General features: G+C 48.7%; 1 protein-coding gene across 8 annotated transcripts in view; it reads left to right on the top strand.

Annotated features, from left to right (window-relative positions):
- HIPK2 (homeodomain interacting protein kinase 2) overlaps positions 1-1,597 on the top strand; it is a 186,840-nt gene extending 185,243 nt beyond the window's left edge. For 5 of the 8 annotated variants that reach the window (XM_082400267.1, XM_082400263.1, XM_082400262.1 and 2 more), the window contains one exon: positions 1,084-1,597. In XM_082400267.1, the coding sequence (XP_082256393.1) occupies positions 1,084-1,545 (462 nt within the window). In that variant the 3' untranslated portion in view covers positions 1,546-1,597. The remainder of the gene's footprint in view (positions 1-1,083) is intronic. The other 3 variants (XM_082400266.1, XM_082400268.1, XM_082400264.1) reach the window with 1 other exon arrangement.
- Positions 1,598-19,190: the final 17,593 nt, after the last annotated feature.

Raw genomic sequence — 19,190 nt, 5'->3', positions numbered from 1 at the left:
CCGCCCGACGGCCGCTCGCCAGGGGCGCCAGGGTGGACCCTTGCCCACCTCCCGGAGCCTCAGCCCCTCCCGTGGCGGCAGGAGGCGCCCCGAGTGCCCTCTGGTGTTCTCGTTCTGCTGTGGGTCACCTTGGGGAAGGCGGATCCCTGATTCACAGAGAGCCGGCCCAAAGCAAAATGACTCGTCTGATGTTCCGAAGCACTTAGTGATGTGGTGCCAGAGCTTAAAAATAGGCTGACCCACGTCTTGCTCTTTCAGCCCAGCAAAGGGTAAAACACTGCACCTGGGCCCCATAGTCCAACCATGCTGGGCCTAGTGAGTCATTATAGTGAAGGAGGCCTCCCACAGGGACCTCAAACCCAGGAAAAGAGCCGGAGGGTTCGGAGAAGGTGGGTGACATTCAGGGGGAATGTAAACAAGACAGAGTCTCCACGGGCAGTGCTCAGCCTGTGTGTAGAGGGTCACTCGGGTCTGAGTTGCAAAGTGGACTCCGGGCCCTGTTTCCTTAGAAGCTCAGAGGTAAGATAAGGGGGAGTTTGTGTTGAGAAGCCCTTCATCGGAAGTGGTGCCCCTGGGCTGTAAACCGAGGCCGCGTCTGTGTCATGACTTAGGTTCTCCAGGTGAGAGAGGGCTGCTTCATGTGTACCTGTGACTTCAGACAGCGAAGTTTCTGAGAGCCTGCAGTTTAGGGAGCAGGACGGTGAGAGAGAAAGCAGTCTGCACTCAGAGAGGGGGTCCTTTTGACACCCCACAGCTGCAGGATGCCCTTGGGGACCTAGTGGCTCCCGTTCCCTTTGCAGCCGGCTCTGAGTGTCACCCAGCCCGGAGCATGGCTGGGCACGGCCTTCCTTCTCAGCCCAGGCTAATTGATACTTTGCGGGCACGCGAGGGAGGCGTCTTCTGTTACGCCTGCCGCTCCTCTCCCTCCGCCTTCCCCCCGACCCCTCCTCCCCTCTTTGCTCTCCTCCCCACTCCCCGCTTCTCCCTCCTCTCCCCCGCCCCCCCCCCCCCGCAGCCTCTCCCGTGCGTGCGCGTGTCCAGCCCTGACGACACAGCCCTCTCCTGGTGCTTCTCCCCCTCCAGGCTCAGCAGCACATGGCCGCAGATCGCACGGGGAGCCACCGACGGCAGCAGGCCTACATCACCCCCACGATGGCCCAGGCGCCATACTCCTTCCCACACAACAGCCCCAGCCACGGCACCGTGCACCCGCACCTGGCCGCCGCCGCTCACCTCCCCGCCCAGCCCCACCTCTACACCTACACGGCGCCCGCCGCCCTGGGCTCCACTGGCACCGTGGCCCACCTGGTGGCCTCCCAAGGCTCGGCGCGTCACACCGTGCAGCACACTGCCTACCCAGCCAGCATCGTCCACCAGGTCCCCGTGAGCATGGGCCCCCGGGTCCTGCCCTCGCCCACCATCCACCCGAGTCAGTATCCAGCCCAGTTCGCCCACCAGACCTACATCAGCGCCTCTCCAGCCTCCACCGTCTACACTGGATACCCACTGAGCCCCGCCAAGGTCAACCAGTACCCTTACATATAAACACTGGAAGGGGAGGGGAAGGGAGGGAGGATGGCGAGAGGGGAGGAGGGAGAGGAGGAGGGACGAGGGGGGAGCTGGACTTTTTATACTGAAGGTGCCGCACAGAAACAATGCAAATGGGGCAGGGGAGGGGGGCAGGGGGCAGGGACGGGACACAAATGAAACTTGAACTAGGAAGTAGGAGGACTGAGAGCGGAGAAGAGAACATTTTAAAAAGGAAGGGATTTAAGGAGGGGGGGGGAAATCTATGCTTTTTATTTTAAAAAAGAAAAAGAAAAAAAAAGAAAACGTCAGTAACAAAAAACCACAGCTCACGAACCCATTCTGCACCAGACTGGAAAGGAGAAGAAGAAGAGAGCCACGGAAGATTCCAGAAATTGGGGGGGGGGAGGGGGGGGCCGCTCAGTGTTTGAAGAACTTTATGAATTTTTCAAAGATTATTTTCATATGGCAGCAAGTGGCGTTTAAGAATTTGCTGTCAGGGACACCTGATATGATTTTTAATCTATTGGATTAAAAATCCAATAGATTTTTAATGATTGAACGTAAGAATTAGGGATTTTTCCAGAACTCTAAAGGGTCGGCTACCGTCTAGAAAGGTCAGGCCGTGGCCGGAGGAGGCTGGTATCTGGGGGCGGGTCCGGGGTTGGGGAAGCCCCGATCTGGCCCACTTGCCGGGAGCGATGGGGACAGCCAGGCCGAAGGAGGGCCCCTGGGAGAGGAGGGCGCGTTTTCTCTTTCTGAGCACTCTGGGTAAATCCCTAAGCAATGATATTCCTCAAATGTCATTAATGATTTTTTTTCTTTCCTGAAGATTTCTTTTCTCTTTGAGTCCATCCCTCGTCACGTAGCGTAGGGCCCGCGGCGTCACCGACACCCTGGTAGATGTCGCAGTCTGCACCTGTCTGTGCTACTTTGTGTTCACCCCCAACGATACCAAGAGACTATTCCTCAGTGTAATTGCACAAGAAGAGCGATCTCACCTAGGCACGTGACCCGCGCCGTGGTCCAGGTGCACGCGCGGGTGTCCGCGGTGCCACGCTCCTGTCCCCGGCACCGCCGCCGGCTCTCACAGACTTGGTTTTACATCCTTCCCTCCTAGTGCCTTAGCGACCGGGGACGCGGATGAGGGTTTACTTCCACGGTACTCCAAGAAGCCGGCTGAGGCGAGTCACATCATCTCAGCCCTTCTTCTGTGCTGTTGCAACATTTTACTCTGGTCTTTCCTCTTTTTTTTTTTTTTTTTTTTTCTTTGTTTAATTTCCATTTTATTTTAATACCTATTGTCTTTCCTGGACTGTTTGCTAGCAGAGGGGTGTCAGGCAGCTGGCAGGGGCTAGGAGAGCCCATGGATCTGGAAAGAGATGTGCGAGATGGATGGTGGTGGGTGAATCTGACGATGGTGATGGCTTTGGATGACTTTTACTTTGGAGAAAGAGCACGAGAGACTCCCCGCCCTGTACCCTCACCCAGTTCTGCCCCCAGGGTTGGGGGGGGCGTGGCTCTGCCATTCGTTGGGACCGGAGGTCCCATCTCTGTTTTAGGAATGTTGGCCTTGCCGGGCAGCTGCCTCCTTCCCGATGTAGAAGCATCAAAGGAGAGTAGCCGCCTTCAGCCTCCAGCCCTGGCACAGCCTTCCTGTCGCTGTCTGCGGGATGGAGAGGAGGCCTGGTACCCGGCCCAGCCCCGTGTTCTCAGACTCGCCGCGCGCTTCACTCTCGCAGCCCTGCCCCCTCTCCTCTGGTTCTCCAGCTGTGTTTTGCTCTCACCGTTTTGCCGGGTCCTCCCCTCTGTAGACAACCATCAGCCGTCGTTTGCTGCTGAATCGTTCCTCGAGTTACCCAGGCCTACCCAAGGCACGCCTTCGTTTTTGGTTTTTGAGGAGTCTGGTGGGCAGAGGCTGGAGGGACATTTATGAGGGTAACCATGTGGTCCTGTACTGCACTTTGGAAAACACTCCCATGGGCAGTTCAGTTTCCAAGGAAATTTGCCCTTTGCCCTTTGCCCTCTTTGCACCTTTGATACATTCTGGAAATTTTCTCAGGCTTTGAACACTGGTGGGGGTGAGGGCAGAGGGGTCACTCTATCCATAGCAAATTATTCTTAAAATACGTGAATGTTGGGGAACGCTATCTGGTCATCAGTGGGACTTCAAAGGGTGGTCCTAATTGTTTGATTCTTGATGCCGAGTCCTTAACTGACCCCAAAGCCAAGTTTCCAAGGTGCGAAGAGATGGCTCCCAGTTTCGGACAGCAGTCCGTCCTCATCCTCCCTCACTTTCTGTCCTCGTTCTATGGTCTTTCTTAACGATCGATCTACTGTGAAAGGTGTTTTTATCGTGATATCCGACCTAATTCAGTAACGAAGCCAAGCCCTTACCTTAGCTCTTAGCTGTGAAATGTGAAATAACTCTGGAAATTTCCCCTCTCCAAGCATAAATTCTACTTATCCTACAAAGAAACCGGTCCCCAGGTTGGAACCAGCCTAGTCCCGGCCTTAGGCCGGAAGGAAGGAAGGACACCATGTCCCACTCGAGGCAGGGCAGGCTCGGGCAGAGCCCCAGGTACCCAGCGGGCCTGCCGCGGAGCCGTTTGCAGCAGGACAAGATTCTGTCCTCGTGGTGCCACGATCAATACGTCTTTATCCGAACATGGGGATGTGCCGTCGTTCTGAGACAACAGAAACATGGCCCGTCCAGAGAGAGTGAGGGGAGGAAAGGCTTTGGAGGACATGTGAGCCAGAGTGCTCCCAGAGCCGCGCCAACCTGGGGAACCATCTCTGTTCTGGACTCTTGGCATCTGGAGGGCGGCAGTGCCCCGTCCGATCTTCCTGCACCCAGTTACAGAAGTCTTGGCTGCAAACGAGCCAGCATTTTTGCCTTATTGGGTAGCATCCTGGACCCCCTTGTACAGTTCACTTCCAGCCCTTTCTAGATCTGATCTTTTACAGGAAAAGACAACATAGCCTTCCATTTTAAAGAAAATTATTTTGTCTACTTAAGTTGGAAGTTGCTCTTTCACCTGACATTTTCTTTCCTTTTCTTCCAGATCAGGAATGAAAGTTTCATGCTGCTCATAAAGATAATATTATTGTACTAATTATTTTGGTTATTACCATTGTAATTATTATCATAATCATCATTTTGATATTTTAGTTGGGGTTTTAAAATGCACATTTATTCCAAGTATCTTTGTGTTTTCTCTTTAATATTTAAATTTATTTTATTATATCTGTGAGTATCTGAGTAAACAGGAGGGACATGCAGATGTCTAGTTTTGTCAGACCAAAAAACAAAAAAAAGGAAAGGAAAGATCCAGGAATTGGGAAAAAAGCTGTCAAGAAAGATCCACCACAGAACAAAAGTTTGAAGAATCAAAGCCTTTATCTCTATACAGGTCAAATTGGGCTCTGGACAACACGGTCCATGGTCACCATCAATACTGTATTTTTCTAGATTCTCAGTGGCCTGAGAGGAGATCTGAGGAGGCATCTCCTGGGCTGAACCCTTAGCCGTGGTCCTCTCCCACGTTCCCTGCGCTTCTGAAACCTGCTAAATAGATCCTGGGCACGCCTCGCATGTGATACGGACCTGTCAAGCAAAAAAAAAAAAAAAAAAAAAAAATCCCCTCTGCCCAGAGCTGACTCAGCCCCTTTCCCCAATGTCCCCCCTTTTCCCATCAGCACACCAGGAGTGTGGCTTACATCCTTCAGTGCAGAGATAACTGTCCCCTCCTAGAAGCCACTGGAGGTAACACACTGATGGAAGGTGCTAGGCAGGTGATACCTTCCCCTGGGAAATGTCAGCCTCCCTTCCTCTCACTAACCACACTGCCCACTTCTTCAGTGCCCCCCCAACCCCGGTACATGTTCTCAGCACACAATTGTAGGGACAAACTATGGAGCCAAAAAAAAAAAAAAAAAAAAGGTGGAGGGTTAATAGGAGGCCAGAGGAACACTGACAAAAGTCCAGCAGCTCCTTGGACATTGCAGGCTGCGGCCCCCCTGAAATTGTTGGCCGACAGAGGGGCACAGTGGGGCCTCGCAGCCAGGTCCCCGGGGCTCCGACTGTGCACCTTAGGGCACGGTGCTGTGTGCCATGGGTTTTTTTAATCAGCTTGAGGTGCCCACACGCTGCCCACCAAACCCAGAAACTACCGGGCCCCAGGCGGGTAAAGGAAGGTCTGGAATGGCGGGCTTCACTGAAGCTAATGAAGGGAGACGCCAGGCCATGCCCAGCCCAGAGCCGCTCAGCAAACATTAGCGCCCTCCCCGAGTCGCTATCTGCCTTCCTCTTCCAGCCAAGCACAGCTGTGGTTCCGAAGCCCCAGGAGAAGACCCCAGTGGGAGAGGCCAGCCCCTGCCCATGCAGGGGCATCTGCCCCAACTCCCATCCTGCCCTCCAACTCTGAGCCGCCCCAGCAAATAGGATGAATAAAAGGCTGCCCGTCCCTAAGACCCAGCTCTCAAGTAGAGGGATGCCGACCTAGTCCTTATTTAGATCACAAATAACTTAGAATATCATCTGCTCTGGAATTGGCTCCATCCCTCTTTACTGAGGAAACGTGGTAAAGGCTAAAAGGGAAGGTTGAAAAGGACCATCAAGGAGAGCCTCATAACTGGAGGCTTAGGAACCGCAGGTCGATTTGCTTCTGCTCGGTGGGGTCTTGCAGACCCCGCTGGGTATTTGCACCCGTATCTCTGCGCTTAGTGCCTCTTTCATGATGTTTTGGCTGTTTCCAAGGAAAGGGGTGAGCAGGCCGATGGGTGGGAGAGTCTGAGGCTTGGTGCCAGTTAATACTGTGAAGTGGAACATGTGGTTGATCGAGTTCAGAGGGAAGAGAAGGGTTGGGGTAAACCAGCGGTTGTCTCCTGGACTGTATTTGCATTCTGGCCTTACTGGCGGTGAGTGGCTGGCGGGCTGTGGGAGCCAGCTGGCCTTGTCCTCTTCACCCTGGAAGACTCAACCCGCCCAAACACCAGATTGTGGGATGGAAGGAAGGGAAGGTGAGATCAGCCCAGCTGCTAACAGGCAGATTTCCCTTGACCAGATCTTTGGAGTTGCAAACACTCATTTTTGAACAAGCTTGCGGTGGAGGATTTGGGTTGTGTGAGTGCGTGTGAGTGAGTGGAGCAGACTTTCTTGGAAACGAGGAAGGAGATGAGGAGGCTTAAGGAACTATTGCTGATGGGCTGTGGTTGATGAAACGCGGTGCGTCGATGGGCTTGCCCCAGCTTTCATCCCAGGTTCTCTGGCGCTGGGGGCAGGGTAGGATGTGGGGCTCTCGCTGGCCTGTTCAGTAGCTGCTGGGACAGTAAAAAGAGAGGAGAGGAAAGCAAGGTGCCCCCAAACAGCAGGGAGGGCGCAGCAGAGAGGCGGGGGCTCCTTCCGCAGGTCGCAGGTCTTGCCGGGTGCCGCTCAACGCCAGCCCAAGCAATTCTGCCAAGAAATATGCCAGCGCCAGGGCCGTGCATGCTTCCCTCCCTTTTCTTCTCTGTCTTTTCCTTCTGGTGTGTCTTGCGGATTTCAGATGGGGAAGCCTCAGAGTTGAGCAGGCCCGAGCTGTCCTAACCAAATTGGAAAGGAAAGTGAAAGTCTTCCTTTCTTTAGCCAAAGAACCCTTCTCAAAGACACCCCAGATATGGACAGAGTGGCGTTCCTCTCCTTCCTCTCCCGGCAATAATGACTTTGTCAGAGATGCGATCCCATTTGTCTTTCTCTTTCCTCTCTATCCTGACTTGGATTTTTTTTTTTTTTTTTTTTTTGCATTTATTTTAAAACTGTGCTCATCTTGTAAGAGGAGTGGAGGTTCGTAACCCTAAATGCTGCTGCTGTTGGGAACCTGGAGGCACCGCACGGATCTGTGGGCTTAACTAACCTCACGTTACCTCGGGTATCGGCCAGAGCAGACCTTCTGCCAGGAGGTGCGGCCGCATCGGGGTCAGGTGCATGCTGGGGCCGGACTCGGGGTGTCAGTACTTTTCTGCTTTGCTGCCTTAGGACTCTCACTTCTGATCTCCACAGACTGGACTCAGTGGAGAAGTGGAGACGGTGAAATGACATTTAAATGCAGTAGAAACCTTTTGAAGGCTTTCGGCGCCCTTGCTCACTAGAGCGACCCAACCTAGGAAAGGCTGCTCACATCCTTCCTGCAGCTTCCAGAAGCCCAGGAGAGCCAGCTCCAAGCCAGTTCTTCCCTTGAGACCCAGTGAGAATTTACAGAGAAGCGACCCTCCTGTGGGGCACGCTTGCTCAGGGTACCTCTACCAGCAGGGAGCTTCCTGATGCCCCAGCTTGACTCCTGCAAGCCTTCGAGAGCCCCTAATCACAGGCCCTTGCATTAGAATGCTACGTTGACTGTCTCTTCTTGGTAAAACTTGTCACATCCATCCACTGAATAAGAGCCACCATTTGCTGAATGCTTTCAGTGCGCCAGGCTCATGCCAAGCCCTGTGTGAGCTCGTGGCGCCCTCAGATCCATGCCATCTACGACACCCCCTCCCCCATTTACAGAGGAAGGAGTTGATGAGACAGCTGACCCTCTAAGAAAGCAGCATGTGTTAAAGAAAATACCATGGTGGCCCCAAATCCCCAAGTTTCTAGTGAAATTTTCTGTTAATCAGAACTTTACTAAAATATGAATTTGTTTCACTTCTTAAATTAGCATCAGTAAGTGGCCTCGTGTTTCTGATGAACCATCTAATGATGTTCCCATTGATTGTGTGCCAAACACTGTTCTGACAGTCGCTCATGTTTATCCCATTTCCTTCCGTCTTCATAACGACCCTATGAAATCGGCAGTACTAGTCCCTTTACAGATGAGGTAGCTGGCTTGGTGAGCTGGTAACCAGCCTAGGATCACGCAGCTAGTAGGGGAGCCTAGCCTTGAACCTGGGCCTGCCCAGCTCCAGAACCGAGCTCGCAGACACCAGCCTCGGCTGTCTTCTGGGTGTGTGAGCGAAGAAAGGTCTCGAAGGAACATCGCCCCACGCCACCCCTGCCCCATGCATGGAACTCAGCAGAAGGTCTGTGTGTAGAGAGAGTCCTGAATTGGATCCAAACAGCAGGGACAGAATTAGTTTGACTTTTAGAGAAAATCTTAGGGGAGTTTCTTGATTCATAGTAGAGTTCATTTTCTGTTCCTTTCCAGTGTACCAATTAGCTTTAGTAGTGCTGCTACAACAAACTCTTATAAGAGTGAAGAAAAAAAAAGTGTTCTTTTCTTTGAAAAAAAAATAATTTTTTTTCTTGCTTATAGTTAATTCTAGAAAGGCAATACTAAAGGTATATATTTTTTTCAAAATGCTATTTTTTACTGCACTGATAAATATGACAACTCTGGTCTCTGTAATCGATCCACTCTTCAGCTCTGGGTAGAACCAGATGCGGGATTCACACCAAATTTGTAAATACCGTATGTGGGTCTGGTGTCCAGGAACTGTTTTCTTTGTGCTTAAAAAAAAAAAAGAAGAAGAAGAAGAAAAAGAAGAAGGAGAAAGACACGATGACTTTCAGAAAGAGGAACAAAGTTTTCTTTCGAGATAGTCTTCTCAAAGAAATGGAAAGCAACAGTTGTGTAAACTGAGAAAAACTAGCCAACTTTCAGGAGATAAGGAAGGAGAGTCTCTTGCCGAGGTATGAGCTTAATAGTAACACAGAAGATTTTTACTTTGCTTGAAAGGTGGCGAGAATTTAGAAATGCTTTAGGACTAGATTTTTAATTTTTTAGAAAACTGTCACCATTTGTTATGAAACATCTCCTCAGTTGTTTGGGGTGGGGTTTTCGTTTCTTTTTTACTTTAAAAACTACTTTATTGACTGGCTCCAGGCATGTTTGCCTAAATTCTTAGGTAGTTTACACAAGTTCTAGAATCTTCTAGAACTTAAATTCCATTGGAAGCAAACCCAGCTGATCAGAATTTGAGATCCTGGTTGGTTTCATTCAATAGGTATTCTGGAATTCTGACAGAACACCTAAAGATTTTTTTAAAGAAGGTTTTAGATACATTATCTTACACAAACTGTGACCTGATGGCAATAATTACCTCAAATGTGGGCATTCATCCTGGTTTTAGCCTTTTTTGAAATCATGTAGCCAGCTTGATCTTGGGATTTAAAAGACTATGAACTCTGTGTGGGCTGAAAGTAACGATTAATGCACACCCTGGTCATTGTTGCTTAAGTGAACTCTGAAAATAGGTAATCTTTACAACAGAAATGGAACCAAGGAAGAGATTATTCCTTGTGTTTTGTAATCAAATGTGATTTTCAAATGCACATGTTAAGTATATATGTTTTTAGCTACTGTAAAATGCTGTTAGGCTTCTAAGATATCAAGAGAGTCACATTTTAAAATGCGTAAACTAAATAATTGACTGTGGATACTTAAGCATATTTCTGGCTACGTTTTATAGTTAAAGTGTTTTATAGTTTACATGTAAACTGGTACTTTTTAAAGAAAATTTCTGTTTATAACTGACATCTTCAAACCCCAGCAATTTCACCTCTTTAGTGGGAAGCCACGTTCCCCCAAGGCACCCCAAGGCAGGTGTGTTCTACCCGTACTGTTGTGTAGCCTTCCATATTACTGGTTTCCATGGGAACGCGAGAGAATGTGAAAGAATTTCCAGGTCGAGCAGGGAAGGGGTGAGTCCACAGCCTGGGCCAGATGCGAAGATCTCGTGCCACGTTGTATCCACACTGGTCGTCAAGGCCTTCTCTTTGACATCTTGGAAGAGGCCGAGAGAACAGATACCTGGTTTGTTGATTCTGTCTTGATTTGAATGTTTAATTTATTCATCGGTCCACTGACTTCCAGTCACCGGGCAGTAGAAGACACTGGGATTCAGGTGGCCCTGAAGGTACAGCTGCTATTTCTGGGCCCCCAGCAATATTCTGATTGGCGTTTTGCAGGGGAGAGTCATACACCCCTGTGCCCATATTTATTGGTTGGGTTTTCCATCTATCTGCTGTCATTTATTCCTTTTCTCCTTTAAAACAAAATAAGTGTAAAAGGTTGTGTTTCCTTTTTACTCTTTGTCAAACTTCGTTTTGAAGCCTAGGTCATTAGGAGGTGGGATCTAGATTTTTTGCTAGAGATTGTAAGTGCTGCTGAGTGGGAGGAGGGGACTGGGGACTGAGGGGCAATGGGGGTGGGGGGAGGAGCAGTGAGATCCATCCAAGTAGAGGTCATAATTGAGAGGGCCCATCATCATGATGCAGGAGCCAGTTTCCCTAAGAGTTTTGGTTCATTTCTTCTTTTCTCTTGTGCCACAACCTTAGTGCAGAGGACCTGCTGTGATCTGAAGGGCATTCCTTTAGCAGATAACACCTTGAAAACTGCAAAACACCTGGGACCAGGGAACTAACTGGTGGTGGTTTTTAATGCATTTGCTTTTTCGCCGTGAACTCTGTTGATAGTATGTTCTTATCACAGTTTTTGGTTAGAAATGTCATTGTAAACTATTTTTCATCTTGCGCCTCCTAATTATCCTCTGCTTTCCTCTGTTGGGTTTTTTCCCTTGGATTTAATTAACCAAATGAATTTTATGTCATTGTCTTTGGGGCTTAATCATATTTTTTAAAAATAAAGGTATAGAAATTGGCTTTTTTTTTTTTTAAGTAAATATGCTGTATCTGAAAAAGGACTCTGCCTTCGCTCGCTAGTTGCCTTTCAGCCAGCCTCCACGCGAACCTCCTGGCACCCCCTCCCCCTTCTGTGTTGGGTCACTGTCCCCGTGGCCACCTTGGCCCCTGCCCTGCTGTCACCCCAGCCCCGTGCCCAGGCACCCAGGACTCCCAGGAAGCTCTCAAGAGCCAGGAAGAAGGACCCACTTAGCCTTGTGAGTGGTGGTCTTGCCTCCCTGTTAGATACTTGCCTGCTTGGTTGAAGGGGCAATGGATTTACTATTATTGTTATTATTATTATTATTGTTATTATTATTATTATTATTATTTTAATAGTTTGGCTCAGGAAGAACTTGGGAGATGGAAAGTGACTTGACCATGCCCATCCTTCGTAGCTTTCTGTGACTTCTGGATGGAACCTAAAGTGTCCCCCACCCCACTCCCCCTCCTCCCCCCCTGCAGATATTCTTGTTCGGCCGTCTCCGCGGCGCATGGTTTCTCCCCACCGTCTCACTCCCCCTGTCACTTTTCACCCTTTCACTGTTGTGTTACGGCTCCTTTAAAGCTTTCTTCTGTGGCTTTCCCAGGGCACAATCATTTCTGGCCCCCAAAGCATCTCCTCATCCTCTTTCTGTGCGTTTTTTTTAACCAAATGAAGTAGACCAGGAAGTCATACTTTGGGGCAGCAGAGTTTCCAGTCTAGTAGAATCACTGTATAGATATAGATGCTGATATATATGTTTGTGTATATATATATATCAAACCAAATTTCTGATAGGAAAAGTATAGCTTTACGGATGAGAGGGGGGAGAGGAGCTTTTAGAAGACAGAGTCAGCGTTGGTTGGTGGATGGGAGGAGCCCGGGGCGGCCCAGGCTGCACCTTCGCACGTGGCCTGAGGCAGGGCGCCGGGTCCCGGCCACAGTGGAGGCAGGTGGCCCCAAAGGGAGCCGCTGCTCTCTCTGGGTCCCCAGCGACAAGGGCATAGATGAGTGAGGGGGGCAGCACATCAGAATGACCGGAATTTTCCATCCTGTTTTGCTTTGACCACATGTATTGAGCCGCAGCCTCTGATACTATATCACGTTTCCAAAAATGGTATCCATTAGGATGGAAAGAGAACGGATCTGTAGAAATGTTTACCTTTCAACTGCCCACAAATTCAGGACACTCTGGATAGAAAGCCTCACTCCCCAGAACGAGAGCAGGGAAGAGGAGGCCCGGTGAGGCTCGGTCACTGGTCCAAGGAACGCGGCTCCTCCCCAGGGCCATCTCGCCCAAATCTTTCTCTACCAGGTCATCTCAGCTCAGTTACCCTATGGAAGCCCTGGTCTGTTGTGTTCCTTCACTGTACGGTTTCTGTAATAAAAAGTGTTAATCCATGTTAATCTTTGTGAAAATTATTGCGTGCAACAGTATTTTCTCGTGTACCTCTTTTTCCTATGTGAATTGTCCCTCTTTTCTTTTTTTATTTATAAATGTCTACTTTTTTAAAAAGACAAACCAATGTGTTGTAGGCCTATATGTAACCTATCCCTTAGTCTCATATTATAGGTATGTTATAAGAATGGATATTTTACTTGGCTTTAGAATGTTTTACAAGAAAAATAATTCTTAACTGATCAAGTCCTTGCTACTAAAATGCTTGTGTTTTTCATCATGACGTCGTGTGCTTCTAAATTAATGATCATTTTCGTTGTAGAAAAATGGAGTGAATTTATATTAGTCTTGGAAACTAATAATAGCATTGTAAATTTATGAGATGATTTTAACAGAAAAAAAATTATAGAAGAATATAGTTATTTTAATTGTAATATTACTAACTGTAGGGTGAGAAAGGGGGGTCCCGTTGTGGTGAACTATGTTATAGCTTGTTACTCACAGTTTCTTTTTGATCATTTTTTCGGTCTCTGAGGTGAAACGAGTTATTAATTAAAATTTGTAAACTCACATATGCATATTGTATATGTGTAGCAATGTAATCACACTTTGTCTTGGAATTACATTAAACTGTTTGGAATCACTGTACACTCAGCCTGGCATGCTTGTTTATTCTAGAACCAGACCGGTTCTGAGGCTACAGGGGTTACGAGCCACGTCTTTTGTAAGTTATTTAGCCCTCCGGAAAGTATTCAATACCTCTGAACGTGTTCACAACCCGCCACTGCATTTAAAGTTTGCCACTGTGTGTGGCGGTAGAGGGCGGGCTTTAAGGTCGTTTCACTACCCGCTCAGGGGCAGCTGGGCCGAGGGCGGGGAGGGCGGGGAGCATCGCACTAACGCTAACTCTCCCGAGCCGTTCCAACCCCCACGGCTCCCCAGCTCCATCCCCGAGGCCTAAGGCGGCTCCCCAGCTCCATCCCCGAGGCCTAAGGCGGCTCCCCAGCTCCATCCCCGAGGCCTAAGGCGTTGCTGTCATCCGCCATCCGGAGAGCTTCCGAGTTCATCCCGGATCTGGGTGCGGAGCCGCCATCCTCTGCACGCAGGCCTTGCCCTCCCACGAGACTTCAGTGCCAGGCAGCCTCTTGCGCACCGGCCTCGCCACCGGGGCCTCCCCGGGACGGCCCACCGGAGCTCCACCGCCGTGAGTCACCATCCCCTCTGACTGGGCCTTCCCACCCTTCCAGCAATCATGTTTTTTAAACATTATTGTTATTGTGGTAAAATCAGTACATAACATAAAATTGACCATTTTACCCACTTCAAAGTGTACTGTTAGAGGGACTTCCCTGGCAGTCCAGTGGTTAAGACTCCAAGCTCCCAATGCAGGGGACACGGGTTCCATCCCTGGTCAGGGAACTAAGATCGCGCATGCCACAGGGCGCGGCCAAATAATGAGGTGGGTGTCCCTTGCCCAGGTTCCCAACCCCTTGTGCATAATTCTCATTATGCCATACTGTCAACCTTTCTTTCCTGATTTTCCTTCCCCATGGAACCACAAAATCCTTGCAGGTAAGGATTTGTCTTTCATCTCTATTTCTAGGGCATCTGTTACCCTGCCGGGCAGAGTAGGAAGTCAAGAAATATTTGGATAAATGAACAAACTACTCAGCCCGTGTGATTGTCCAATCAACCCACCTTCCCGCCCTCCAAATTCCGTGTCTCCCAGAATTCAGGTAATACTAATAAACCCTAAATGCAGCCAAGGTTAAATGCAACTCAACCAAAATTCAAGTTCCATAAAAATCCATGCAAAAGATTTTGACAGAATTCGGAACGCTTCCAACATACTTTTTTTTTTTTTTTTAAGTTAGAAGTGCACTGCCAGGGATCACAGTCCGTGGAAACGGAGAGAGAAGCAGACCCTATGTTCCAAGTGAGATAAGAGCGTGTCATCAGGGGAATGCAGTGCAGCTGTGTTTAAGGATCTCCCCACCAGCGTCTCCGGAAAGTTATATAAATCTAAAGTGAAAAGACAAACTTATTGCTGTCAATATGTTCCTCCAAGCATATTCAGTACTGGGGAAATTAAAAAAACAGATTCTTTCCTTGAACTGATAATGAACAGGAAGCAGAGTTCTAGACGCCCATAACAAGTGCCAAGGAGCCAAGGAGCCCCTAGAGGAGGGCCAAGCCACAGACAGATGGTGCTTTCAGCCAGCAGCCAGCCCGGGACTCTGCCCACTGGGGCTTTGGCTTTGGCGGGAGGTGCTCCCACGTCACCAAGCTCCCCTTGCTTTGGGGGCACGTTGTTGTGTAGTGGATGTCGTGTTCCAAACAGCCAGGTGTACTACATTTTTTTTGTGAGAGTCTGACTTATGTTTTCTAACTCCTCCCTGGAATAGCTAAGCTTAAGCAAATATCAATAAGTATAAAAGCAGAGAATACACTAAGAGCAAAGGGTAAATGTAACACTGGTGGGGTGGGTGTCCTCGTGAGCTCTTCACTGTGTTCAGTCCCTCCCTTCTGCCAGTACTCAGCTTTAACAAAGGCGCCTCGGACCCTCCCCCCGCCCCGGAACCTGGCACGCTTTAGGTCCAACTTGGTCCATGCAAACGGCCTCCAATAGATCTTCCTTAGAAGATCTATTTTCCGTACACTGCCTGGCACTACTTGAGGATGGGAAAACACGCACTGTTCAGCAACAACCCTAATTCTCACTCCATAGGGAAGAAACAGCCAGGAGCGAGATAGTCCTCCAGTTCTGTGAGGCTGAAACGGTGCGTGATGAGTCAAATCCACGCCACCTGCCTTCACTAATCAAGGTCGCTTTAACGCTTGCGTGTCCTCCAAGCCGCGTGTAGCCTGAACAGTAAGATCTTTGCCCGAGTTGTTTTCTAAGAACTTGGGGTTGCAGCTGCGTCTAGTTCAGCTTAGCCAGTTAAAACTGGATAGGACCAGCGACCCTCCAGCTGGGCACCTGCAGAGACCCGTAGCTTAGTTACGCCTGCGCTTGCGCCTGCGCAGAACCATGATTCCCGCACCTTTCTCCAGTCACTCTTCCCCGTGCGCCCACGCTTAGGCCCACCCTGCTTCTTTATTCGTCATCCCGTGAATACCCCAAGCCCCTCGCCTTTGGGGAGGCAGGTTTGAGATCTGAAATTATTGTCCCATATTCTCTGCTCGGCTGCCTTGCGAAGAACCCTCTTTGCTGTGAACTTCGGCGTCTCAGCGTTTTGGCTGGCTGTGCGACAGCAAGACAAGGTTGGTTTGGTAAGGAGGCCATCTAATTCCCATTATTATTATTATTTTTTAAAGCAGCTTGGGTACACTTTATTTTTTATTTTTTTGGCTGCGTTGGTCTTCGTTGCTGTGCGTGGGCTTTCTCTAGTTGTGGCGAGCGGGGGGGCTACTCTTTGTTGCGGTGCGTGGGCTTCTCCCTGCGGTGGCTTCTCTTGTTGCGGAGCACGGCCTCTAGGCGTGCGGGCTTCAGTAGCTGTGGCGTGTGGGCTCAGTAGTCGTGGCACGTGGGCTTAGTAGTTGTGTTTCGCGGGCTCTAGAGCACAGGCTCGGTAGTTGTGGCGCACGGGCTTAGTTGCTCCACAGCACGTGAGATCTTCCCGGACCAGGGATCAAACCGGTGTCCCCTGCATTGGCAGGCGGATTCTTATCCACTGTGCCACCAGGGAAGTCCTAATTCCCATTCTTTTTTTTTTTTTTTTTTTAATTAATAGCTACTTTATTTATTTATTTATTTATGGCTGTGTTGGGTCTTCATTTCGTGCGAGGGCTTTCTCTAGTTGCGGCAAGCGGGGGCCACTCTTCATCGCAATGCGTGGGCCTCTCACTATCGCGGCCCCTCCCATTGCGGGGCACAGGCTCCAGACGCGCAGACTCAGCAGTTGTGGCTCACGGGCCCAGTTGCTCCGCGGCATGTGAGTTCCTCCCAGACCAGGGCTCGAACCCATGTCCCCTGCATTAGCAGGCAGATTCTCAACCACTGCGCCACCAGGGAAGCCCTAATTCCCATTCTTAAGTGCTTTCTTTACACGCGCTGATCTATAGATGTGGTCTCTTCTACTGAGACACTTTGCATTTGACAGCACTTGTAAAACAACACTGGAGTGCAGATACCCTGTCAGTAAATCACTTGATATCTGCTTCTATGTCTTTTTGTGTTCTGTTTCGATGCCTTCTTATGTCATTGCCATGGCTCTCAGACTCTTTATCTGCTGCAGACTAAGCCCGTGGACCAGGCTGCTTATAAGCGAACAAATTACCCATTAATAAAAGCCAGAACCAGAAGGAAAAAGTGGATGCTTGGAGGAAACCCTTCTAAGGGGGAAAAGATTGCCACAGGTCTTAAGATTGCACAGGCCAGTGAGGCAGTAGGAGAGAAAGCATTATCCATAGCAGAGCGATTCAGAGCATGGCTTTGGAGTCAGCCATATTGGGGTTCAATTTGAGGCTGTGTTGTTTATGACCATAAAAGCTGGGAGATCACTTAACCTCTTAAGCCTCAGTTTTCTTATCTGTAAAATGGGGATAATGCCACATGTGGCAAGGACTGGGTGGATATTCCCCATAGCCATTTCCTGTTCTTGCTGAGTACAGAGCTAGATTATATTTCCTACCTTTCTTTGCAGTTAAATATAGCCAGACCTGACCCCTAAAACAAAACTCACATACTTTGATCCACACTCTTTCCCCTCAATTTCTGCCCATATGTGGAAGAGCTGATGAAGGACTCTGATGAAGAAGCCCAGATCAGTGAATGATTTCATGGCCTCCTAATAAAACCACATTGGACAAAACCACAAAAAGTAAGAAAGAAATCTTTTTATTATATTTAAGCCACTGAAATTTTAGGATTTTTTATACAGCAATTAGCCTACCCTGACTAATATAGACATTAGTTCCTGAAAGTGAGGTACGGCTGTAGCAAACAGCTAAAATAAAATACATGGCATTGGCTTAGCAGCTGGACAGAGAAATAAGGAAATTGATTTCAGGAGCTGGAATCATGGTGGCCCATGTTATGCTTTAATAAAAACATTGGATACACATGCAATTAAAAACCCTGTTCAGTCTGCCAAAAAATCTAGAACTAACAAGCCAGTCTGTAAGATTACAGGATAAAAGATCAGTGTACAAAAATTGATTCCGTTTCTTTTTTTTTTTTTTTAATATTTATTTATTTATGGCTGCATTGGGTCTTCATTGCTGCGCACGGGCTTTCTCTAGTTGTAGTGAGCGGGGGCTACTCTTCAATTGCAGTGCACGGGCTTCTCATTGCGGTGGTTTCTCTTCTTGTGGAGCATGGGCTCTAGGCACGTGGGCTTCAATAGTTGTGGCTCTCAGGCTCTAGAGCACAGGCTCAGTAGTTGTGGTGCACGGACTCAGTAGTTGTGGCACATGGGCTTAGTTGCTCCGCAGCATGTGGGATCTTCCCGGACCAGGGCTCGAACCCGTGTCCCCTGCATTGGCAGGCGGATTCTTAACCACTGCACCACCAGGGAAGCCCCGATTCCGTTTCTTTTAATAGAATTTTTAAAGGTTGCATTCTGGGGCTTCCCTGGTGGCGCAGTGGTTAAGAATCCGCCTGCCAATGCAGGGGACACGGGTTCGAGCCCTGGTCCGGGAAGATCCCACATGCTGCGGAGCAACTAAGCCCATGTGCCACAACTACTGAGCCTGCGCTCTAGACCCCACAAGCCACAACTACTGAGCCCATGTGCCACAACTACTGAAGCCTGCACACCCAGAGCCCATGCTCTGCAACAAGAGAAGCCACCTTAATGAGAGGCCTGTGCAGCACAACGAAGAGTAGCCCCCGCTCACTGCAACAAAAAAAAAGAAAGCCCGCGCGCAGCAACGAAAATCCAACACAGCCAAAAATAAATAAATAAATTTATTTTTTTTTTAAAAATTAAAAAAAAAAAATATATATAAAGGTTACATTCCATTTACAGTCATTACAAAATATTGGCTATATTCCCCGTGTCGTAAAATACATCCTTGTAGCCTATCTTACACCCAATAGTCTGTACCTCCCACTCCCCTACCCCTAGGGTGCCCCTCCCCCTCCTGTCCCCACTGGTAGCCATTACCAGTGTTTGTCCTCTATATCTGTGAGTCTGCTTCTTTTTTGTTATATTCACTAGTTTGTTGTATTTAGATTCCACATATAAGTGATATCACACCGTATTTATTTCTCTGTTTGACTTATTTCACTTAGCATAATGCACTCCAAGTCCATCCAAGTTGCTGCAAATGGCAAAATTTTGTTCTTTTTTGTGGCCGTGTAATATTCCATTGCATATATATACCACATTTTCTTTACCCATTCATCTGTTGATGGACATTTAGGTTGCTTCCATGTCTTGGCTATTGTAAATAGTGCTGCTATGAACATTGGGGTGCATTTATCTTTTCAAATTAGTGTTTTTGTTTTTGTTGGATATATACCCAGCAGTGGGATTGCTGGATCATATAGTAGCTCTATTTTTAGTTTAAGGAACCTCCATACTGTTTTCCAAAGCAGCTGCACCAATTTACATTCTCACCAACAGTGTATGAGGGTTCCCTTTTCACCACATACTTGCCAACATTTGTTATTTGTGTTCTTTTTGAGGATAGCC

This window comes from Balaenoptera borealis (assembly GCF_965194805.1).
Source record: "Balaenoptera borealis genome assembly, chromosome: 7".
In the NCBI taxonomy this organism is placed as follows: Eukaryota; Metazoa; Chordata; class Mammalia; order Artiodactyla; family Balaenopteridae; genus Balaenoptera; species Balaenoptera borealis.
Note: the sequence above shows the minus strand (reverse complement) of the source record. Positions and strands in the feature narration are given on the sequence as shown.